The following is a 24,947-nucleotide window of genomic DNA, read 5'->3' on the forward strand; positions in this document are numbered from 1 at the left end:
TTCCCCAGAAGAATTGCGGCTTGCCTATGAAGGTTTTAGCAAATCGATACCTTTTTAGTTTATTTTATAGTGATATTAAGAGTATAGAAAAATTGGCCTTTTATTCTTCGTTCGCGACTAATTTTTAATGATTTCACTTTATCACGTTGTTTGCCCATAAGTTGCCGAAAACTGTGATCAAATAATGGGTATTATTAAAGAAGACACAAAAAATAACTTAAAAAATAAAAATATGTATTTTTTAATCCAAGCGAATTACCGAAAATGAATTTGAAAGGGAATGTCAAAATACTTTTGTCCACCCAAATAATGATAATCCGCCATGCAAATAATTATAGAAAAATAATGAGTCATGTCATCAATGCAATATTTTGGTCACTTAAAGCCTAGTATGTTTGCTCTCTCAAAAAAATATAATGGGTACCGTTAGCTCTCTCAGCACGCAGAAATAAGCGGCTTACGTTTTTGCAATGCGTTGTCAAAATACTTCTGTCCTCCATTGTACATATGTATGTTATAAATAAACCTGAGGCTTGCAAGTTACAGTTGAAAAGACAAATCAGCAGCTACATATCATCTTGCTTAAGGACTTAAAAGAAAATACATAAATATTGAACTTTTATTTTATATCAGTGACATGATCTGATATTCGAAATTTACATACGTAACTACTAATACATATACAGAAAATATTTACAGCAAGATTTATAATGAGATATTGCAATATATAAATAAACCGATTAGCCTGCTTAATTCTATTACCTATAAATTCTCCCGTAAACAGAACTGTAATAGGTAATATCATCGAGACAATATTATTCTGAATTTGTTGCTGCTTGTTAAGATAAAATATCTCAATCATTATGCATAGAAAAACGGGAATAAAAAGAGAATTTGAAACATAGCACGATAAGATATAACCTAATATTGAAGCTATAAATATGTGAACCCTACATTTAATAAATTTATTTTGAGTTTCACGGTTACTACTGGACGAAAAGCGCGTAGTGGAGAAAACAAGTTCTTCTTGAGATAATCCAACACCGATGGGAACATTTGGCTCAACTTCAGGGTCTGAGTAATCTCTTGCTGTACAATCTGTAATGCAATATATGTAAGTATTAGCTTTAACATTCGAATTTTATCTTGTATTTAAGTATTTGTAAATGAATTATTAAAAATAAATAAATAACGTGCATCACACGGCAGATCAATAAATACACTTATACTTATTTATAATTAAAAATTGATTTACATAAATGCCTTTGATGACATCTTTTAATTCATACCCGTATTATTGGTTTCAACTAATTTAACTCCACCATTTAATTTTTCTAATCGTGCTTTGGCAGATTCCAGAATTTTTCTTCTTCGGGCTTCTCGTCGTAATTCAGCGCCACTTAATTCGGAAGTTTTTCCTGTATGCGATTCCATTTGACTTAAATTTAATATTTTGAACAATTTAACTCTAGTACATCTAAAGTACTAATTAGAAACATTAACTTTACAATTTTATAGTTGGGTCAACATAGCATCTACTATTAGCTATTAATGTTCATAACAAGTTCTAAGTTACAGTGACGATTTATAATAGAAATGTTCGATATCAAGTTAAAAAACCAAAACCACTGACCAGAGCACACATAGACTAGACATGTAGAACAAATTTTTTTACAGAAAAGTATATTAAGTTGGTGGACCACTATTCGAGCATTGAAAATATTGCACGACAAAGTCAGTGCGCTGCAATATACTTGGGTAAAAGCAGCTCATTGAGGTGAACCGGCTCACTCGCTCTTTTTTGTGAAGTGAGCCAACTTACTCATTTGGCTCACTGGCTCACTTGCTGATAGCTCATGAGCCGCTACTGATCGCAAGCAAAATGAAGCAAACCGAATGAGCGAGTGAGCCAAAACGAGCTAGTGAGCGAAAACGAGCTAGTGTACCAAAATAAGCCATATTGAAGGAGCTAGCTCAGTGGCTCAGTGAGCTATTCATTTTGCAAGCGCTCAAACGAAATGGTCCATTCTTATATGAAGCACAGCTATGCGCTATTTATCTCTCTCCCTCTCTATCTCTCCCCATGGTCTCTCAAATCACCGAACTCAGCAGCGCACCTTTTGAGTAAGGATATACCGAAATCTTAAAAGCGTTTGCTACGTTCATGCAAAATTTTAGCATTTTCATTGATATTTCTAGGAAGGGTATGAAAGCGTTGAGACGCATAAAGAATATAATTTACCCAAGTATTTTGCAGCGCACTGACTTTGTCATGCAATATTTTCAATGCTCGAACCTCCAACTTAATATATTTTTCTGTAAAAAAATTTGTTCTACATGTCTAGTCTATGTGTTTTCTGGTTATTACTTCAGACAACAAACAAATAGGGATAACATATTTAGAATAGAACAAATAGGGATAACATATTTAGAATAATTTATAATGTATAATATATTTACATATATTTTAATTTTTATTGTAATTTTAGTGATTCTGCCAAATTATTCAGAAAAATGAAACAAATTCATGTAGTAATCATTATTAAAAACTCTTAAATTATTATTAAAAATTTTTATTTTGAGTTAAAAATAATAACCAACCAATTTATGAAATGAGTAAATAAAAGCTTTTCAATCATTTAGTTCAATTGAACTTATTCAAAACTCTTCGATATAACTCTAATTAACATTGTAAGCAGATTGACTCACCCTGTGAATTTCATGTTAGACATTATTGACAGATAACTCGAGAATTTAACTACAAGTGCATGGGCTATTCCTCCAGTTTTTAATATACTTTATGATCGTAAGCTAGTTATTTCAATTACTCTATTTGTGATTAATTGGTGATATGTGAATGTATGTATGGGCGATCATAAGTTAAATTAATTTTTTATAACGAAAATGACATTTCCAAAACAAATAATCGTAATGAAAATAGTCAAAAATTGAATCAGTGTAACACTTAGAAAAAGAGACATAAAGAAGTTGGAGCGTGTTGCATGTATGTATATACATTTGTATATACATATATAATATATGTTTATATGCACGTATTGGAGTTTTGGAAAAGGTCCTGTTTTGTGTATTAAGTATTTGTTGATATTCGATGCTGAGACTTATGTATATGTGTACAAACTTAATGTTAAGTTCGAACTTCTAGTGAGGATGTATGCATATGTATGTTTTTGCATATGTGTGCGCGTTTAGATTTACCCATGTACATATATGTATATTTATGCACAACACATATTGTGTTATGTACTTTGGCAGACGATATACATGAATACATATGCCTGTGTATGCACTGTATGCGGTGTTTATTATCATGTTAATGTATATTATTTATTTACATTACAGGTTGTTTATAATTAATTGTTGAAAATTAAATTAAATGAGCCATTCTAGTTTGTATATGAGCGTAGACATAAGTATGGATTATAGTAGCTCAATGTAAGTAAACATAAAATGTAAAATAATTTATAATTTATTCAACTTCAACTGATGACTATTCAACTGAGGTTCTATATATATTTGGACCATTAAAATATGTACATGTTAAGTTATAATTCGGATATTAGTGTGCAAGAAATGTATGCAAATGTACTTACTCTAACCCTTTTAAAATTTATTTCTACCTCCTATATATATTATATATGCATATATATAGGAGGTAGAATCTCTAGATTAGAGATATATATTTATATAGATGATTAGAGACTCTACCTCCTATATGTTTATACATTTTGAGTCTTGTAAATTTTTTAAAGATGATTGAAATCCATTTGATTGTACTTATACATGTATAACAATTACTAAGAAATTGTTGCACCAAATACTTAAACAAAATTTTAAAATTGTTTTAACGTTTAACTCTTACTCTTATAGTACAGACTGCTCGGCTAACGGATGTATGTATACGCCTACAGTACCTGATATATAATATAGGAACCAGTAGTTTTAAGTTCATCCTCATATCAAAAGCTCAAAATAAGTTAAAATTAATTATTAAATTTTTCAATTCATATTCTGCTTTATCTAAATCAGTAGTCATGTACATAATGGGGAAAAAAGTTTACGATATAATCAAAAATTTTACTGAAGCAGTCTTGCTTATAAGGAATAAATTAATTTTATTTATCTGAACATTTGAAAGTTAAACTAACTCTTTTTCAATCCTCTTTTTCAGGTACTGCATGTTTTCACTAAAAATGGTTCATACAATAACGCTTGTCATAAAATTATTGATATGAAGAGAAAAATAAATAATGAAAAAGAAATCAAAACAAATAGATATAATAATATTAAAATTATAATTTTTAAAAGACAATATCATATTTGGAGACTAATATGGCAAACACAATATCCATAATGTCTAATGCGTTACGAAATGTTGTGAGCAAAAAACGCATACGATACAAGGAAAAAGGATTTAATTTGGATCTTTCATGTAATTACTCTAAATGCATATTTACTTACATTTTAAGCTTTATAATAGATTTATATGAAAGCTATATTATATAATTTCCATTATCTCGGCCTAATTTAATATTTGTATATTTCAGCGATCTTTTTTTAAAACACAAAGTTAATATAAATTAAAATATTTCAAATCTATTTACGTTTGGGAGTTAAGCGAAACTGTGAAGTTGTTATTAAGAATATAAATCTCAGACAATTTTTTTTTAAAATATATTTTAGACATTTGCCCGAAAATAATTGCGATGGGATATCCTGCTCCGGACATTATTGAAGGCATTTACAGAAATCGCCTAGAGGATGTTTATAAATTTATGGAAGAAAATCATGGAGGGCATTACAGAATATACAATCTGTGTCAAGAACGGAGTTATGACATTAATAAATTTCATGGGGTAGAATATACGAAATTCAATATATTCAAGCTACATTCAAATATATTTATTTACAGAATGTTGCAACATACCCGTTTGAGGATCACAATCCTCCTCCTATTGTACTGATGCAACGTTTTTGCCAAGACGTTGAATCCTGGCTTAATAGAGATCCGTTAAATGTCGTAGCTGTGCATTGTAAAGCTGGAAAGGGAAGAACCGGTAAGAAATAACTAATTAATAGCTAAACGCACGTCAGCATATTAACTGCAGGTATAATGGTTTTGTTAAAAGTATGCAACAGGCAGAATGAGGCGTGGCAGACCCCATAAGGTATATATATTCTTCATCGGGGCGACGGGCTGAGTCGATTTGGCCCTGTTCGTCTGTCTGTCCGTATGTTTGAACGCGTCGATAGAGACTTGCATTTTTTTTAAATGACCGTATTTATAGCGCGGATGCCGAGATTACCTTTAAAATTGATAAATCATCCCATTATGTTGTTATAGATGAAAAACAGTAAGAATCAAGTCAGATGCCAGTGTAGATAGCTGTGAACTATTTGTTTGTTTGTTGGTTTTTTTTTTTTAATTTGTCAAATGTCTTTTAGAATATGTAGATCATAAGCTGACAATTTCATTAAGTTCCATTGTCTATCGACGTTAAAAAATAACAAAATGTTTGACCAATTAACAAAGGGACGTGCAGCATCTACAACAGTTTTCCTATACGTGTGCACATTCTTAAAATCACATCAGCAGTAGTTTAGTTTAGACTTGCTAGATGGCGCTGCAGCAGTGAATCTATTTCAGTTTTACCATCACACTCTTAAGAAGTGAAGTGGTGTTGTGACTAGCAGCGCGACGCTCGATCGAGTCTCGCGTTTGACTCCGAGCGCGCAATTTATGTTTATTATTTCAAAATATTTAATTTTCCCAATTGCAACTAGTAAAAGTGCCTCATGTCATTAGTTTTTGCCATACATATGTACGTAAATATAAATATATTGCACTGTGTAATTAAATGAGTTTTTTTATTTCATTTATATATCGAAATAGAAATTTTGAACCGTACTAAATGTTTTTTTTTTTTTCATAGCTTGGTTCATGGTAGTATCTAGTCGAGCACTCTCGACTAGAGCTTTCTTACTTATTTTAAGAAGCGTTTAATATTGAGCGTATATAAAAATGTATTGGTCTAAAACTAATATTCTTACGAACAGTAAGAAATATTTTGGTTTTATGAATTTTGAAAATAACTATGAAGTGTGTAATCGCAATTTTTTAAATAAAATAACATTATTATTTCGATTTGTAAGTTTTGCCAGCCTACATTACATTATCGTTTTATAATTTTAAAATATGTTTAATCAACAGGTACTATGATATGTGCATACTTGGTTCATAGTAAGTTCTTGAATACAGCAGATGAAGCTTTGGCTTTTTATGATGAAAAACGTACAATAGATCGGAAAGGTGTTACAATTCCATCTCAACGTAGATATGTTCAGTATTATTCAAATTTAATCCCAGATATACATTATGAAGTAGTCAGTCTTTACGTAAGTAACACATATACTATCTAACTGTCAGCCCTTTAAACAGTACTTTTGTAGATTTCTGAAATCCGATTTGCTGAGGCAAATTACCTGCATAATCTTGGTACAGTGCAATGTTCAATTTCCGACAGGCAAGAGTCTGCATCAGAGAAACTTAAGGCGCATGTAAGTATGTTGATTTATTTATCAGCTATATTTAATATTTTGTGTACCCTGAACACAGTGAAAATGGTAAATCAGAGTATAATGACTAGGGCGACGCGCTGACTGAACGTGCCGGTCTCAGAACCTCTAAGGGTTAGAGATTTTTTGAGGTCTCTGGATATTAAGATTAAGATCAAAAAGCAGTGTTAGCCAACAAATAACAATTTGTTATAAGAAGTGGATATTAAGATGCCTTGTGGATTTTTTACGCAATGTGCGAACATTCCTCTTCTAGGGCTCGAATCCATCTTGGAACCAATGAGTTATCGCACAATGACCTTCAAGGTGGAGCCGCGCAGTGTCTTTTAAATGAGCGTTTCGCTCTGCCTGCGTTCAGGTCATACTTCATCCGCCGCAGAACCTTTTAAGCGAAGTTTTACATTGTGGCACATTCGCTGTACTGTCTGTACTTTGACTTCACTAGCAGTTTCTGCCAAGTCGGTTCTTTCTTCTTCTGTTCTGCGTCGTCCTTTTCATTTTCGCAGTAAAAATAGGATTCGGTAGTTTTCCCAAATCCACTTTCCATATCTTTCGCATGACCATCTTGCCTTCCATGAGAATATGATTTGCTGTCGTATGGTCTTTGCCAACCGTTCCGTGAATTCTCCGGTTTGCCGGATCAGGCTTCCGCTTACTCGCATCTCTATTTCGGTTGGAATCTGCTTCCCTGTGAACAGAAGTAATTGTGTTTTCCAATCGTCGAGGGCTAAGCCATGACTGCGTGCAGACCATGCACCGGTAAGTCTCTTTTGGGCTTCTATGGTATTTTTGGCAGTGATGACGCGATATCGTCTGTATATCCAGTTAGGAACGAGTCTTCAAGAATTTCCAGTCTTAGGCTGATGTCAGAGTGGCCGCGATAAGCGATGCGATGCTATAAGCGAGAATTATCGTAGCGATTTGCAAAGCGATGCCATGTCAGAGTGAAAGAGATAAATATTGCTTGAATTGCCAAGAATATATTTCACCTACTAACTAACGGTTATTTAAGCTCAGCACGCAACGAAAACGCACGTATACGAAAATCTTTATTACGCGATAAAGCATTTCAGAAATGCTTTCTCGCAATTGTCGCTTTGGCTCTCTTCTCGCTTCGCTTGCACTCTGACATGTTTTAAGCGATCACATGTAAATAAGCATGTAGAGCTTTCTCGCTTATTGTCGCTCGATATTATCGCATCGCTTATCGCGGCCACTCTGACATCAGGCTTAAAATGCGTCGTCATAGAACAGGTCTTGCAGACACGCTTCGACCAGTCTGTGTATAGCATGTGCGTACTTGATCCTGCATGAAAAAAATATCGATTTTTTTTAGATCGAGTATGTCCGTACGGCAATACCGATATTTTGGTTTCGATATTTGTACTTATCAAGTATCTCTCAAGCTATATCGGATTAATAAAATCTAAATTGAAAGATTTTAAAATCTAAATTGAAAGATTTTCATACCTTGAACCCATTGAAAATGGGAAATCAGGGTCTAATGGTTTTGTTAAATGTATGTAACAGGCAGAAGAAGGCGTGGGAAATCCCATAAAGTATATATATTCTTGATCAGGGCGACGAGCTGAGTCGATTTAGCTCTGTCCGTATGTTTGATCTCAGAAGTAGTGTTCCAAAAATAGCTGTTCTCCCGTCAAATCTGGCTTTTTTGAAAGAATAATTTGCTTTATTTTCGCTTTTATCATTTATTGAGCGAATTTTCGTATTTTGTAGGGATAATTCGTATGAAGAATGAAGTTTTCTTCATTGTAGTTGAATTAAAACCAAATAATTCAGTAATTTAATTTTCAATGGACGAACCAAGCGGTAATAATATGGAACTAACTAAACTAGGATATGATTTTTATTCAATTCAGAACAAATTATTGTGAACAACAATATCGAACTTTTTCATTCTATGTAAATGAAACGAAAAGATTTTTTAACAGAGCTTATAAAGCAATTAAAAAATGTATGCAACTCTTTTGATAGCGTGTAGTACAAGAATTTATGTGTTAAAGATTGCCGACAAATTTTCAAAATTTGCAAAAAGTTGATTCATTTTATGCATATATATTTTTGGAGAACATTGCAAGTATTGAACACCAATATAAGAACATTCACCCAATTCAGTAGGAAACTACGCTACAAAGTTATGGGTTGAGATGCGTATTTCTAAGGGTTCGATAGGAAATAAGAAATTTGAGAACTTGGCCCCTTTTCCATTGCTTTCTTTGCCAATGCCAATGGGTAAAATTTTTCGTCAGATCAATACTGTGATGCTTAACTCAATTTCAAGCGTCAGTTGTTAAAAATATATTTAAATATTAATCAAATAAAAGCAAAAAACATCAGCTTTTTTTCCGATTTTTTTTTTTGGCTTTTTTTCAAGTATCTTCCCACTAAAAACAGCTTTTTTTGCTCAACAAAAATTGCTCAGAAGATATAAGAGCTAAGACTTTGAAATTTTTATACCCTGAACCCATTTTCAATGGGAAATCAGGGTATAATGGTTTTGTTGAAATGTAAGGCAGAAGGAGACGTGGCAGACCCCATAAAGTATATATATTCTTGATCAAGGTGACGAGCTGAGTCGATTTGGCCCTGTCCGTCTGTCTGTCCGTATGTATGAACGCGTCGATTTCAAAAGATATAAGAGCTAGAGACTTCAAATTTTTTAAATGTCCGTATTTACAGCGCGGATATCGAGCTATCATTAAAAATCGATAACTCATCCCGATCTTTTTTATCGATAAAAAACCTTATCGAAAATCAGTTATAAAATATATCTCCTACAATTTTAGAGCTACAGTCTCCAAATTTTAAATGTATATTGATATGCATTTTATAAAATTTCGGTTTATGTTAAAATCTCCCCCCTCCCCTATATCTACCCCCTCGCCCACAAATTTGTAAAAGGCGTATTTCAAATACTAGAGACTTGTGCTTTGGCAAATGCATGCATATCCATGTTATAATGAAAGTTTCATGAAGAAAGTACATCTACAAGAAAAGTTATTGAACAATGAAGTTCTCATTGTAAGCGCACACTGCAGCCCATGCGTGTTTAAGTGAGGCTGCTTGTGTGTGTGTGTATATGCGTGTGTGTGTGTGCGTGTGTAGTTCTTGTGTAAGCAGAAAGACGCGAAAAATAATCAAAATAGCTATTGCTCGAAGGGTTCAGGGGATCTCGTAGTCGAGCAGTCTCGACTAGAGCTTTCTTACTTGTTGTTTTTTTTTTTTTTTTTTTTTTGTATTCCGTTATTAACAAATTTATATATTATTTATATTTTACAAGATGCGTGGTGACTAGGATAGCGCACGATGCTTGCGCATCCGTAAAGCATTGCTTCGCAAGCACTATGCGCTACCTTAGTCTGGGACAGCTCGTATTCTTATTGGCTCGACCCTATGGAGCTCCGTCATGACTGTGGCCGCGAAGGTGCTTAATAGTTCTATATACTATATATATATATACATATATATATATATATATATATATATATATATATATATATATATATATATATATATATATATATACTATATATAATATATACTATATTGTCCGCTCTTATGGTACGGCCCGCTGCTTTTTTTAGACGAAGCCTGTCCTCCAGGAACCGTCCACATTAGAATAAAATATGTTTGGTGTCTTCCACATGCCCTCATCCGCACTTGGGGCATTCGTCAGTTTCGTCGTGACCAAAGCGCTTCAAATAGCTCCTAAAGCAACCATGTCCCGAAAGAATCTGTGAAAGATGGGATGAGCGTGTGTGTCCATCGCCCTTTAGTTGAGCTATTCCACCTTCTTTGCCATCGTGCAATGCTGTTCGCCCTGATAGCGTTACGTCGCGCAGGCGCGTGTGAATTCCGCTCCACGGCTTCGGCGACCAAATCCTCCAGTGACACCATGCCGGCTATGACGAGTGCCTCGTCATCGGGGACAGTCGTGAAAGTGCAGCTGACTCTGATTGCGCTAAGTCTGTAGGTCGCGCAAATGCCCCGGTTGTAGCTCGGCGTTGCCATCTCTCTTGACCATATTGGCGCTGCATAGAGGATGACAGACCTAATGACGCTCATTAGAAGAAGCCGTCGTTGCTGTTTTGGTCCCCGCGTGTTAAGCATAAATCTTGAGAGACCTATAAAAGAATCTGCTGCCTTTTTATGCACATATTCTAAGTGTTCGCGGAAAGTTAATCTTGTGTCCATCATGACACCAAGTTATTTTATCGCCTTTTTTTACGCAATGGTGACGCTGCCGATCTTTATATTGGCAGTTTCCACTCTTTTGCGACTGCTGACTGGGACGACTTCGGTTTTGTGTGCCGCTAGCTCGAGCCCAGCTCCTGTCAACCAGCTCCGTATGCGATTGATACTTTCGCTGCACACATCTTCTGTATCTTTAAGCTCCTTTCCTATGGCGACGACAGCTACATCATCAGCAAAGCCAATGGTGTGTGCACCTGCTGATAGTTTCAAGCAAAGTATGCCGTCGTACATGACATTCCATAGGAGAGGCCCTAGCACTGAACCATGGGGTACTCCAGCTGACACTGTATGAGTTTGGGGACCCTCACTCGTGTTGTATACCAGTGTTCTTTCTCTGAAGTATCTCATTATTGTCTATTTTAGATATTTAGGGATATTATATTGTGCCATCCACTGCATCCATTATCATATCCCAAGTAGCTGTGTTGAAGGTATTTTGAACGTCGAGAGTCACAATAATACAGTATTGCTTCGTCCCATGCTTCCAGCTTGTGCCCTGAATGGCGGAAGTAGCCAGACCAACAACTTTATATAGCGCGTCTGTTATTGACCGGGCCTTCCGGAAACCAAATTGATTTGGTGACAGGCCTCCGGCAAACACCTTTCCCATGGTGTCTAAGGGACAGATCGGTCTGTATGAAGATGGCTCCTCTGGTGGTTTGCCAGTCTTGGGTACCAATACCAAGTTCTGGACTTTCCAGGTTGCAGGGAACGTTTCCTGAATTAAAAATGCATTGAACAGTTCGGTGCAAGGCGAGGGCTAGCTTTAGCGCACGACTTGGGATCCCGTCCGGCCCTGGAGCTGTATTAGTTCTAAGACCTCTGAGAGCTACTAAGATTTCTTCGTCTATAACTAAAACAATTTGTGTGCTCGTTGAGCCCTGATCAGCAGACTCGGACTCAGGGGCATAAATGGAGCTTAATCTTTCTGGGAAGAGCGTTTCCACAATCGATTTAAGCTCCAGACGATCCGTAGGCTGCACCTGTTTACCTGCGTATAGTCTTTTAACTACTATCTTATATGCCCTGCCCCAAGGGTCATATTCGCCTGAGTCGCACAACTGTAAAAAACATTCTCTTTTGTTTGCCCGAATGGCCTTCTTCAGCTGTCTTCTAGCTGCCTGGTAAGTTAATTGTTTTTCGAAGAACGTAAACCTACCACGTGCTCGTTGGTAGCTTCTTCTCGCCTGAATGCATTTGCATGGAATGCCACCTATTTGTGCATTCCACCACGGCGTAACATGCTGCCATTGCAGGCATTCTGTATTTGAGCTACCATTTGACATGCTCTGGCCTCAGCATTACCAACTGTTCCCAGCGACTGAATGGCCACTGAAAAGGCCGTGGGATGAAAAGTATCCAGCCAATATGATTCCCTACGCAAGGCTGGCGCCCTAGCAGGTGGTTCACCTATTGTGAACAGAAGTGCCGAATTATTGTTGCCCGTATAGCTATCGCAATGATTGATAAAGTGACAAAAGTAATGTCAACTACTGATCCGTATCCAGCCCGACTGAAAGTGAACTCGTGGCCAGTGTTGAGCAGTGCAATATCCAGTGTCGCGAAGATCTCCAGTAGGATATGGCCTCTGGTATTTGTTGTATAGCTACCCCATTTTAACGCCAAGAGTTAAAATCTCCTGCTCGTCAAGCACTGTTGTGAGCCGAGCTGCATGCTGGGGGCTAGGTAGCAACTGTAGAGCCATAAGTTACCATATCGGCCACGTACGAACCTATTGAATGACTTAACATTCGAAAGTGTATTCGTTGAGTTGCGGCATACCGACAGCACAGCTTTGCCATTAGCGTCTGTTGACTATATTCTATGGCAGGCGGTCCTGAGGCTCACTGAGAAAGGCTACGTCTATACATTTTTGTACCCTGAACCCATTGAAAATGGGAAATCAGGGTATAATGGCTTTGTGAAAAGTATGTAACAGGCAGAAGGAATCATCGCAGACCCCATAAATTATATATATTCTTGATCAGGACGACGAGCTGAGTCGATATAGCCCTGTCCGTCTGTCCGTCCGTCCGTATGAGCAAAAGGATCTTAGAAGATATAAGAGCTAGAGAGCTGAAATTTGGCATGCATACTCGTGTATACCATAGGCAGTACAAGTTTATCTTATTTTTTCGATAACTCATCCGATAACTTTTTTATCGAGAATAATCGAAAAATCGACATTGGTTTTTCAGCCTAATTTGAACTGTTTTAAACCTGGAGACTTCAAATTTGCGTTGTATATAGAGGTAATGGACACAAAGATTTTATAATTTACAGATTTTGGATACCATGCCCCCTTTGCCCCCAATTTGTAAAAAACGCATTTCAAGTACTGGAGACTTGTGCTTTGGAATGTACATATTTTAACCATATGATTACGCTCTGAAAGTTTCATTAAGATTGTATGTCTACGAGAGAAATTATTTAACAAACAAATTCTCATAATATGGCCCACATTGCAGCGCAGCCCAAGCGCAGCCGCTGCTTACTGCGCAGTTAGCAGAGCGCGTGCTTATAAGTGCATGTGTATGTATGTGTACATAGAAGAAGTGCAGAATGATTAGAGTATCAGCTTCGAGGGTTCAGGGTATCTCCTAGTCGAGCAGTCTCGATCTTGAGCAGCAACACAAAGATTTAAGTTAAGCTGGAGGAACCTTAACATTTAATTTTACGCGCAGCTTCACGGTAGGATGGACACTTAAAGCTGCCTGCTGAGTGATCCGTCTGCTTTTCACCTTTGTGGACGCATAGGCTACATTTTGGGGGCTTGGTGCATGCTTTTGAACAGGCATGCTCTGAAACAGGCACCCTTTATGCCACAGTCGCTGCTGCAGTTGGCTGCCGTTTAGGCTGGTCCACGGCTCTGATACGGCATACAACTCATCCTATTCTAATTTTGGACAGCTCGAGCAGAGTTCTGGCTTTCCCAACTGGAAGAGTAACCGTATCTCTTTGCTGTCCACCAAACGCAGGCCGAAGTGATTTGATGGCCTCAATGGGGAGTGAGCTATCCTTCAACTCGACCCTGATTGCCTCCAAGACCTCCTCCTTGCTAGGTAACTCATCTAGATCACGGATCTCAATCTGAGCCGATTCGGTGAATGTGTAACTACTGCTCGGTCGGCCAAGGAATTGTCTACAGCTTCGTGCAGTGCTTCGGCACTATGCTCCGGCTTCCTACTTAGTTGCAACAGAAGGTCCCTCATAGCTGTCTTCCGAATGTCCTGAACATCGCAGCTCAGATGTTTATACTCATTCACTAGGAGCGTTGCAAATCGAAAATGCATTTTCCGATATGCCAGAAATCATATTAGTTGAAGAGCTAGAAAGCTGAAATTTTGAATGTAGATGCGCATCGACCACCCAAGATCACCAGCTATGGCGGATATATCTCCACCCATTGGGGGCGTGGCAAATCGGATCAAACTGTATCTCCAAGAGTTTTACAGCTAGAGCGCTGAAATTTTGCACGTCAGACAAAGACAAAATTATAAGTCTACGCCCATTAGGAGCGTGGAAAATCGGACCTGAAGATATAGTGATTTTTTAAATTCTGCTATATTTTGGACTCTATTGATGCCAGAGACCTCAAATTTTGTATATATACTTGGGCTGATCACCCAAGACCAAAAAGTTTTGTCGGATATATGTCCGCCCACAGGAGGCGTGGCAAACCGCAATAATAGCTATAATAGCTAGAAGCTTCAAATTTAGATAGTTAAGATACCAGTAAACTCCTCTATCGATAACCCAAAAATAATTTTTACGCCTCTTTTGGGCGTGGCATATAGAAAAATGTAATTTTCACATTTTTTGAGGGTAAGCATTCAAATTTTTCAGGTAGGGTACCGTTACCGTTCTAAGAACTGGGCAAGAATGAGGTGCATAAGCCCAGTAGGTGAGTGGCAAATCGAATAGCCACCATCTCGGTCGAGCGCATGAAGCGAAATGATTGTGCTTTGTATATTTTCTTAACCCGAACCTAAAAGTGAGGAGCCGAGCGAATACGAAGTTGTCTGGTGTGCTAACGCTCGAAGAAAAATGTGGTCTATGTGTTCTATGGTTAGTGGTTATAGAACATAGAAATTTTAATACATTGATTTCAATTATTTATATATTGATTGCTGTGAAAGAGTTTTTGAGGGTTTCTTGACAATTATAAAAAATGTAACACTTTAAAACGACTTATCGATTAATTTTTTTGCCCTTATAAATAATAATAATTATAATATTTATTAAGTATATATAGTAATCTAATAAATATACTTTTTTTTGGCAATATATGTATTTTGAAATATTTAAGATAGAGCGACTTGACATATCTGTAGCTCAAAATTTTAAATTATTAGTTGCAGTCTAACTAGCAATTATAAATTGTTATTATCGTTGAACAGGGCATTGGAAAGTCGGCTTGATTTGTCAAATTATCTTAATAAATATCACACATAATGCAACATAAATTTCAAATACAAACTAAAGACAAGCTATGCAACATAACTAAATCATATTTTCCTTTAATTCAGGAACTGAAAACATGGCCAATTGATTTCCAAAAAACTTCAATATTGGACTTAACTAGTTCGCCTTTGATGGTTTCTGGTGATATCAAAGTCGAACTTACTCAAAAGTCATCAAGAAAGATGATTTGCAGTTTTTGGGTTAATACATTCTTTATGCAAAATGATGCGGGTATGTAACAATTTTTAATTTATTTATGCTATTGGCGTTAAATCTTAGCTAATATAAGCGATTTAGAACGACAGAATTATATTAGTTAATAAAAAAAAAGTAATTTTCCCATGTTTTTATTAAAATAGATTAGATTAAAATACTGTGAGCTCTCAGAAGAGGTGTTATTTCAATTTTTTCATTTTTATACCCTGAACCCTTTTTCAACGGAAAATTGGGGTATAATGATTTTATTAAAAGTATGTAACAGGCAGAAGGAGGCATGCCAGACCCCACAAAGTATAGATACTCTTGATCAGGGCGACGGGGGTCAATTTAGCCTTGTCCGTCTGTCCGTCTTTCCGTATGTATGAACGCGTTGATATCAGAAGATATAAAAGCTAGAGACTTGAATTTTTTTCTTAGGTCCGTGTATATCACGCGAATATCGAGTTATTAAGCAATTAAGCTTCCATAGCATGGCCACACTGCAGCCAATGCGTGTTTATGCTTGCATCCCAATGTTTTTCTGTGTGTGTGTGTGTTTCTTGTGTACGTAGAAAGACGCGTAGTATTATTGTGAAAAATCAAACTGGTTGATGGGATGTGAATGAGTATTCCGCAGTCGGTAACGCCCGACTGCAACGTTCTTACTTGTTCTGTGTGTGAGTGTGTGTGTTTCTTGTGTTAGCAGAAAGACTCTAAGAATTATTGTGAAATATCAATTCTTCGAAGGGTTCAGGGGATTTCGTAGTCGAGAAGTCTCGATTACAGCTTTCGTACTTGTTCTTGAAATCAATTTTAAGCTAAACATGCTCATACGATTTCATACTGTCGCATCAACGCCTGTTTATACCCTGAACCCATTGAAAATGGGAAATCAGGGTATAATGGTTTTGTTAAATGTATGTAATAGGCAGAATGAGGCGTGTCAGACCCCATAGAGTATATATATTCTTGATCAGCTGAGTCGATTTAGCTCTGTCCGTCTGTCCGTATGTTTGAAAGCGTCGATCTCAGAAGGTATAAGAGCTAGAGACTTGAATGCAGCCCCTCATCCACACCTTTGTACAAGACGTATTTCTAATACTAGAGAATTGTGCTTTGGCAAATACATGCATATCTATGTTATATTCATAATCTGAAAAGTTATTAAACAATTAAGTTTTCGTGCGTATGGCTGTGTGTGCGCGTGTGTGTGAGCACGTGCGAATAATTATTGTAATATCAGTTGCTCGAAGGGTTCAGGGGATCTCGTAGTCGAGCAATCTCGACTAGAGCTTTCTTTCTTGTTTTTTTTATATATTATATTTTTTCGATAACTCATCCGATAACTTTTTATCGTGATTAATTAAGAAATTGATTTTGTTTTTGCTGTGTATATACTAAAGACTTGTGTTTTGGAATGTACACACATTTTAACCATATGATCACGCTCTGAAAGTTTCATTAAGAGTCCGTCTACTAATAAATTTTTATATTATCCAATGCAAGCCCAAGCGCAGTCGCTGCTCATTGTTCAGTTAGCCGTGCGCGTGAGTTATGTATAACGCTACTCCATTATACATAAACCGAATTAGCAACCAAGTACACTAGTTATTGAACTCTTTAAATTCCAAATAATTGCAACAGTTGCATTTCTAAAACCCAATTAAATAAATTTGTAGTCAGTGAACTTTCAAATTCAAAGAAATGCTAATGCTAATGCTTAAAGTCATAACAGGAAATGCAACGTTTCCAAATTAAGACACATGCCAACTACTGAAGATCATCCCAATTAATTTAGTCAGTGAACTTTCAAATTCAAAGAAATGTTAAAACTTAAAGTTATAACAGGAAATGCAACGTCTCCATATTAATACACATGTCAACCAATGTATATATAAGACACATAGGTATTGAATAAGTTTAATCAGCAATTATGTAAACCCACTTTATAAGTTTCAATTAAAGAATTAAAATAAAGAAAGAGCAGTCGATTCTCGCCATTGAACACTACTAGTCGTGTTTTCATTTACCAAGACCTTTTTTTTATTACCCGCATCTACCGTATACAAAATTCGTGTTTATACGTACAGTGTACCAATAATGTCCTCGTACAGCAATGAGTTTTTTCTTTGGCAACGAATAAGTGATGCAAAATGGGCAAAAATTAAAAATTTTAATTTACAGATTTATTAACTAATATTTTAACAACAAATTAGAAAAAAAAAATAATTTCAATATTTTGCTTAGCATAAAAGTTATAACTAAAAACCATACAAAAACCGTACCGTACTTCTTATACTGCCTGTTACATACATTTCAACAAAACCATTATACCCTGATGTTAATTTTTTTAATTGTTTCAAAATATTTTTATATTTTATTAAGTGATTTTTGTATTTCATTTATATTTTTAAATACATCGAAACATTATCATTAACATTAGTATTTTGTGGGGTAGCCCTTATTCTTTATGACTGCTTCTAGTCTTTTTGGCATCGACAAAACTAATTTTTCTGTGTATTTTTTGTCAATTTTCACACACTCCTCTTTTAGTACTTCTATAAGTTTGGATTTTGAACTAATGTGGTGTATTCTGACCCTTTACTCTAACACATTCCAGCAGTGCTCGGATTAAGATCAGGACTCTGTGGTGGTGTCTTTAATAAATGAGGAGTTATGTGCCATATGTTTAGGATCATTGTCATGTTGAAAATAATAAGACCCTGATAAACCTAACATTTCTACACTTGGAGCCAAATTCTTTTTTAAAATGTCAATGTATTTAAGGTGGTTCATCACTCCATCAATTATTTCCGCAAATTCTGCATAGGATTTTTGTTGCTTAACATGCATATTTAAAATAATATGGCGTACTTCAATTGTTAAATATTTTCCTGGCATTTTTAATCAGTTTTTGTCCACCCGCCGACTATATGTGCATACATGTTTTTTCGAATTTATTTCTCAACTATGCGTAAAACACATAAGCAAAAATTCGCAACAAAAAAAAACGTTATCATTTTCGTTTTTTGTCTGCAGCTAAAGTTCTAGGAAAGTACGCTGTACGAAGACTTTATTTGAGGCAAAAATGCGTTTTTTGTATGGTTTTAGCTATAACTTTTATCCTAAGCAAAATATTGAAATTGTCTTTTTTCTAATTTGTTGTTAAAATATTAGTTAATAAATCTGTAAATTAAAATTTTTAATTTTTGCCCATTTTGCATCACTTATTCGTTGCCAAAGAAAAAACTCATTGCTGTACGAAGAAATTATTGGTACACTGTACGTGTGGATGCATGTGTATGTATGTGCGCATACAAGAAGTGCAGAATGATTAGAATATCAGCTTGGAAGGTTCTGGGTATCTCCTAGTCGAGCAGTCTCGACTAGAGCACCCATACTGCATACTGGTTTCTTTCTAGCTTTTGCTTACCACTCCACTTCATTCTAATTGACAAGAAACGAATTTTTAAAAGTGTACACATATGAATTAAAATTACGTTTTAAAACAAACGTTATACAACAACATAGCAAACGACCAGTAGCCCAAGCGCAGTCCGTGAGAGTGTTTGTGTGCATGTGTTGTTATGTATGTATATATATTAAGCAGCGAAGAGTCATTGGAGTATCAGTTCTTCGGGTTCAAGTAATCCCATAGTCGAGCAGTATTGATCATAGCACTCTGAATTGTTTATGCTTAAATTTACATTCACACCACGAATATTTTAATAAAATATTATTTTCTTTTCAGCTCGCATTCTTGATGGAAATACCGTAAAGTTTATGCATACCTTAAATAAATCCGAGATTGATGGTGCACATAAAGACAAAGACCATAAATCGTTTTCGGAGGACTTTAAGGTAAATAAAGAAAAATCGATGTGCTGATTGGGGAAATCAAGTACCAAAAATCGTAAAGTGAATTCTAAATAAATATTTATTTATTCATTTAAAGATATATTGACAAAAAGTAAAGTCAAACTAAAAAACAAGTAAATTACCAAGAAAAAGGAAAATACTGTGGTAATGAGAGAAAAACGAGCAAAAATAAAAAAAATTAGATAGGACTGTGACCTATGAGAATTAGATCACCACATAAAGGGTATTGCGAGGGATCTCTCTAAAATCAGCTGAAAGCAAGGAACGGAAGAGAGAGCTCTAAGGAAAATACATGGTCAAATTTATAATAGGTAACGCATATAACATAACAAGAAAAGAAAAATTAAGTCGCTTTAACAGAGGGAGGAAATAATATTACCAATACACAAATTATGTAGGAGAGCTAACTCTAGAATTATTCTATGATTGGTTAACGATGGAAGATCAATATGATATGATAAAATGGTAAATATAAATTTCCGTCCCAGTTTAAATTCGTCAGGACAATGAGAAAACACTGTTTCTGACCGATTCAATACGATTCTGATACAATTTATACAATTTGAACAATATTACGATGTATAACGTATTAGCGAAATAAATAACTTTGGTAATAAAGGGATCTTTAAATTCCTTTAACCATCGTTTAATAAAGCCAAAAACACATTCGGCTTCATTAATGATGGTAGAAATATAAAGATTAAAATAAAGTTTACAGTCAAAGAGGCCAAGATCTACGAAACGTTGTAAGGAAGTTTTATTAATTGTATAGTCTGCTTAGCCACACACCAATGTTGAAATGCACTACGGTTACGGAAGCTGCATACATAAATATCGTTGAATGTTAAATAGAGCTAGGAAGGTCAATTATAACAAGTAAGAAAACTCTAGTCGAGAGTGCTCGACTAGAAACTACCCTGAACCAAACTAATAAAAATGCCCATTTAGTATGGCTAACATTTCAATTTCGATGTACTTAAAAATATAAATGAAATACAAAACTCATTTAATAAAATATCAAAATATTTTGAAACAATTACAAAAATTAGCATCAGTTGCGCGCTCGGGATTCGAACTCGAGACTTCTCGTCGAGCGTCACGGACCTACTCACACACCACCACACTTTTCAATGTTCCGCTGGCAAAACTGACTGCTGCAGCGCCATCTAGCAAAACTAAACCAAACTAACTGCTGATGTGATTCTAAGAATCTGCTAGAATACTCAAACTAATAAAAACGCACATTTAGTATGGTTAAAATTTCAAATTCGGTGTACTTAAAAATATAAATTAAGTAGAAAAAAACTCATTTAATTAAATATGCAAATATTTTGAAACAATGAAAAGAAATAACGTCAGTTGCGCCGCTCGGGGTTCAAACCCGCGACTTCTCGATCGGGCGCCACGCCGCTACTCACTACGCCACCTCACTTTTGGAAGCTGCGCTGGCAAAACTGAAATAGATTCACTGCTGCAGCGCCACCTAGCAGAACTAAACCAAACTAATAGCTGATGTGATCCTAAGAATGTTCTAGAAGAAGTTTGAATGCATCTGTGCACACGTATACGAAACTGTTATAGCTGCTGCACGTGCGTTTGTTAATTGGCCAAATATTTTATTATTTTTATATATAAATGGGAAATCAGGGAATAATGGTTTTGTTAAAAGTATGTAACAGGCAGAAGGAGGCGTGGCAGACCCCACAAAGTATATATATTCTTGATCAGGGCGACGAGCTGAGTCGATTTGGCCCTGTCCGTCTGTCTGTCCGTCCGTCCGTCCGTCTGTATGTATGAACGCGTCGATCTCAGAAGATATAAAAGCTAGAGAACTGAAATTTTTTCCCTAGGTCCGTGTATATCATAATATCCGCATCATTAAGAGGAATTGGTACCAACAACAGAGTCAGATTGGGAATGACGACTATCGAAGTTGTACTCATTTTATATTTCTTTCTTCAGCTGTCGAAATTCAATGATGTTCTTATTAAACGAAATTGGTTAGTGAACGAACGACCCAATATTTATTGTACTGATACTTTTTTATAACCTGAACCCACTAAAAATAGAAAATCTGGTTGTAAAGGTTTTGTTAAATGTATATAAGAGATAGAAGGAGGCCTTAAGGGGTTGATAACCGGAGCCGATTTAGCCCTGTCAGTTTGTCTGTCTGTTCCCCAGTGCGAATGTATGAACGCGTCGATCTCAGATGATATAAGAGCTACCGACTTGAAGTTTTTTGTGCGATCAGATCCAGATTTCTTCCAGGAATCGAGAACTATTCAGTAAATAGATTATGGCCTGCTTAGTGTTATATATTATAGCATATTAATTAATCATTTTTCCTGTTGTATATTTTGAAAACATTATTATCATATGATCATAAAATTGAATATCTGAACTTATATTTGTAATATATTAAAATTTAATTTTAGATCTCTCTCGTATTTATAAATGAAGAAAAACGCTCTGACAGTATAATCGCTGAATCCTCAATAGATAACAGTAGGAGCAATAATCAAAGCTCAGAAAATCTTCCTGGTGATAATAATACGAATCTAAGCAGTGAGGGTTCAGTTTTAAACTCTCCGTCCTCAAGTCGTTTGTTTGAAGGTCCATTTCATACCAGTGATGAAAGAAGTGAGGGGCAATCTCACCTAACAGCACAGAGCAGAAAACTAGTAAGTATAATGTTTTAGACACAAAAAACCATGGGACCTAAGAATTTATTTTTGTTAGACTAAAAATCAACATAAAAAATCAACTATCTCAAAATATCCTGCAATGGCATCTAAACGCAAACAATCCTCTTCAAAATGCCTACTAGGTGCTAATAATACCTCGTCAGGCAAGGACAACAAAAAACAGCATATTTTTAATCAACCGTCCCGTAAACAAATCGAAATGGTGCCTAATAATTGGCCCAGTAACATCTATGGAAAAGCCTCAGAGGGTCTACATATATTTGATCGATGTAATATTTCCAATATTTCTGGCGGAGAACAGAATTCACACAATACTTACAAACGATCATCTTCTGATTCAAATCAAAGTGGTGAAGAAGGAGACGAGGATTGGGAATCCGGTGAGTACCCCAAAATACACTTTTTTTGTGTACCTATAAAATTTTTTATCTGTACTTCCATAACAAAAATACAAATTTCGATTCCATATTAAAAATATGGTTTAGTGATCTACAAGCGCTTTTTGTTACCGTAAGCCTACTAATTTTTCGTGTGATACTGTCCATTCTTTAATGGTCTTCTTCCATTACTCTACGGGAACAACTTTTGAAGTGAAACACACCATTAAAAATTTCAGTAATACATCTTTTGTGATGCTATGAACGATAGTTAAATGTCGATAGATCTAAATTTAATCAAGTTCATATACAGAGTTCTGTCTGTTTAGAAAGTGCTATTTTAATATTGAAAAATATTTACAAGGTTTGCGATCTCAAAATTACAAAATTGTACTGTCTCCTCCTCCTGTAAATCTAATAATTTTGAATAGTCTTTTTTTTTTTTTTTCAATATTTCTCTGCCCTGTAATGCATGGGTCGGAGCGTAAAAGAAGGTAATTTAATATGTCCGTATTTGTTGACATTTGTATTCGTGACATTTTGCTCTATAACAACAGATCCGTAAATGAGCACCTTATGCACTGTCGCCCGCAAACAGGGATACTCCTTGATTAACTCTTTGGCAGTATCTAAAGGATATTAATTGAATTTTTCCACACTGATTTTATACACACATCTGCATGTTTGTACAGCTATGTATTTACATACATAGAGCTGGGCATCCATCGATGGTGGCAACACTCAATGGATATTGCAGCGATGAGAAAAACCATCGATACTATCGATAGTTCAGTCTCTATCCATCGATGGAGAGCATAATCGATATTATCGATGTTTCCATCGGCAATTTAAATGGCTTTTTTTAAAAACTATTTTAAGGTTTTAAACATTCTTTTAAAATTATTTAAGCCTCGCGAACAAAATTCAAAATTATTTATAATGTTTTAAAGGAATTTTGAAACTTTTCAAAGGAAACAAAGATTTTCGTGCAAACCAAAATAAAGAAAAAAAAAAGATATAACTTCAACATCATATCTATAGTTAGGAGAAACACTTGTGCGTAAATGAAAATAACTTCATTTCGATGTCAACAAGAATCACTTATTGTGTAAGAAAACAAAAACAATAACTTCATTTTGATAACTTAACCTGATGGACACTGACAGAATAAGTCAAATATAAGTCAATTGATTAATAAGCCATTGGTTTTTGTTCAAGGTCTTGACTATAGTTGACTTTAAACTCGACCTTCGGTCCGAAGCAATCGATCCTGTTTTTCTAAATGTTCTTTCCGATTCGGTAGAACTTGCTGGTATACATAAATATTATTTTAACATTCATAAGGGCTTACAATTACATTTTCATTGCTATTGTGTATTATGTACCTAACATTTTAATCTGTTGAAAGCTAAAATATTACAATTAATAACAAAAAGATTGCAATTTATTATTATTGTACACTCCACCACGCTCACAACAACTTCGATAAATCGAGATCGAAAAATTTCCATCGATCTATCGTACTTCCCGAGGCCCATCGATACTATCGATTGAGTCCTCGATGGATTTCCCAGCTCTAGTATGTAACAGGCAGAAGGAGGCGTGACAGACTTTCAAGGTATATATATTCTTGATCATGACGACGACCTGAGTCGATTTAGCCAGGCGGACACTGTCTGTCCGTATGCTTGAACGCGTCGATCTCAGAAAATATAAGAGTTAGAGATTAGAAATTTTTTTCTTAGGTCCGTGTGTACCACGCAATTTTTACTCTATATATCAATAACCATTGCCGATTAAAATCATCGAAAACCAGTAATAAAAATATATAAATTTATATCTTCTACATCTTGAAAGCTAGATTCTATATAGTATATATTATAGATTTATATTATATATACTATATAGAATTTCGGTTTTTGTCAAAATTTACCCCCTACTCCATATAGGAGTGGATATCCACCACGTCACCCTCACATTTGTAAAAGGCGTATTTCAAATACTAAAGACTTGTGCTTTGGCAAATACATGCATATCCATGTTATAATCATAATCTGATGAATATAGTCTACCCACAAGAAAAGTTATTAAACAATTAGTTCCCAAAGTAAGCTCACACTGCAGCCAATGCGCATTTATGCGTGCGTGCGTAAGCCTGTGTGTGTGCGTGAGGGTGTGCATGTGCGAATAATCATTGAAATCTCAATTGCTCGAAGGGCTCAGTTGATCTTCTAGACGAGCAGTCTCGACTAGAGCTTTCTTATTTGTTTTTGTATACTTTGTTATTAACTTTTTATACCCTGAACCCATTGAAAATGGGTATAGAGTAGACGTCTGCATGAATGGCAAAAAAAGCACATTCAACTGTACAAAGTCATCATTGAATTGAGTGAAAACTTGAAAAAAACGAAATGAGAATGAGTGAGCGACTGAAGTCGTGTTTCTCTCGGCTGCA

At 35.5% G+C, this 24,947-nt stretch overlaps 2 protein-coding genes across 11 annotated transcripts in view; one reads left to right on the forward strand and one right to left on the reverse strand.

Moving 5' to 3' along the window:
- Positions 1–601: 601 nt before the first annotated feature.
- Positions 602–1,544, reverse strand: LOC6578183. Its single transcript, XM_002004064.4, has 2 exons — positions 1,290–1,544; positions 602–1,098 (listed from the first exon to the last, which is right to left on the reverse strand). Exons 1-2 carry the CDS (start codon positions 1,432–1,434, stop codon positions 620–622), a joined length of 624 nt encoding a protein of 207 aa, XP_002004100.1. The 5' UTR covers positions 1,435–1,544; the 3' UTR covers positions 602–619.
- Positions 1,545–2,701: 1,157 nt separating this feature from the next.
- LOC6578184 (phosphatidylinositol 3,4,5-trisphosphate 3-phosphatase and dual-specificity protein phosphatase PTEN) overlaps positions 2,702–24,947 on the forward strand; it is a 43,182-nt gene continuing 20,936 nt past the window's right edge. For 5 of the 10 annotated variants that reach the window (XR_006357351.1, XM_044008650.1, XM_044008922.1 and 2 more), the window contains exons 1-10: positions 2,703–2,806; positions 4,190–4,450; positions 4,702–4,874; positions 4,931–5,075; positions 6,230–6,414; positions 6,469–6,576; positions 15,399–15,564; positions 19,283–19,392; positions 21,846–22,091; positions 22,150–22,495. Coding sequence is in view for 5 of the 10 variants with exons in the window: in XM_044008650.1 (XP_043864585.1) it covers positions 4,351–4,450; positions 4,702–4,874; positions 4,931–5,075; positions 6,230–6,414; positions 6,469–6,576; positions 15,399–15,564; positions 19,283–19,392; positions 21,846–22,091; positions 22,150–22,495 (1,579 nt within the window). In the remaining 5 variants the exon portion in view is untranslated. Of the gene's footprint in view, positions 2,807–4,189; positions 4,451–4,701; positions 4,875–4,930; positions 5,076–6,229; positions 6,415–6,468; positions 6,577–15,398; positions 15,565–19,282; positions 19,393–19,486; positions 19,876–21,845; positions 22,092–22,149; positions 22,496–24,947 lie in introns of those variants that run through there. The other 5 variants (XR_006357091.1, XR_006357054.1, XR_006357469.1 and 2 more) reach the window with 4 other exon arrangements.

Source organism: Drosophila mojavensis, unplaced genomic scaffold, assembly GCF_018153725.1.
Source record: "Drosophila mojavensis isolate 15081-1352.22 unplaced genomic scaffold, ASM1815372v1 contig_108, whole genome shotgun sequence".
Taxonomy (NCBI): domain Eukaryota; kingdom Metazoa; phylum Arthropoda; class Insecta; order Diptera; family Drosophilidae; genus Drosophila; species Drosophila mojavensis.

Excerpts from the sequence above, each read along its gene's own strand:
- LOC6578183 (XM_002004064.4), bottom strand. The coding sequence starts at position 1,434 with ATGGAATCGCATACAGGAAAAACTTCCGAATTAAGTGGCGCTGAATTA. Across the intron at positions 1,099-1,289 it reads AGTTGAAACCAATAATACGG|ATTGTACAGCAAGAGATTAC; the intron begins GTATGAATTAAA and ends ATTGCATTACAG.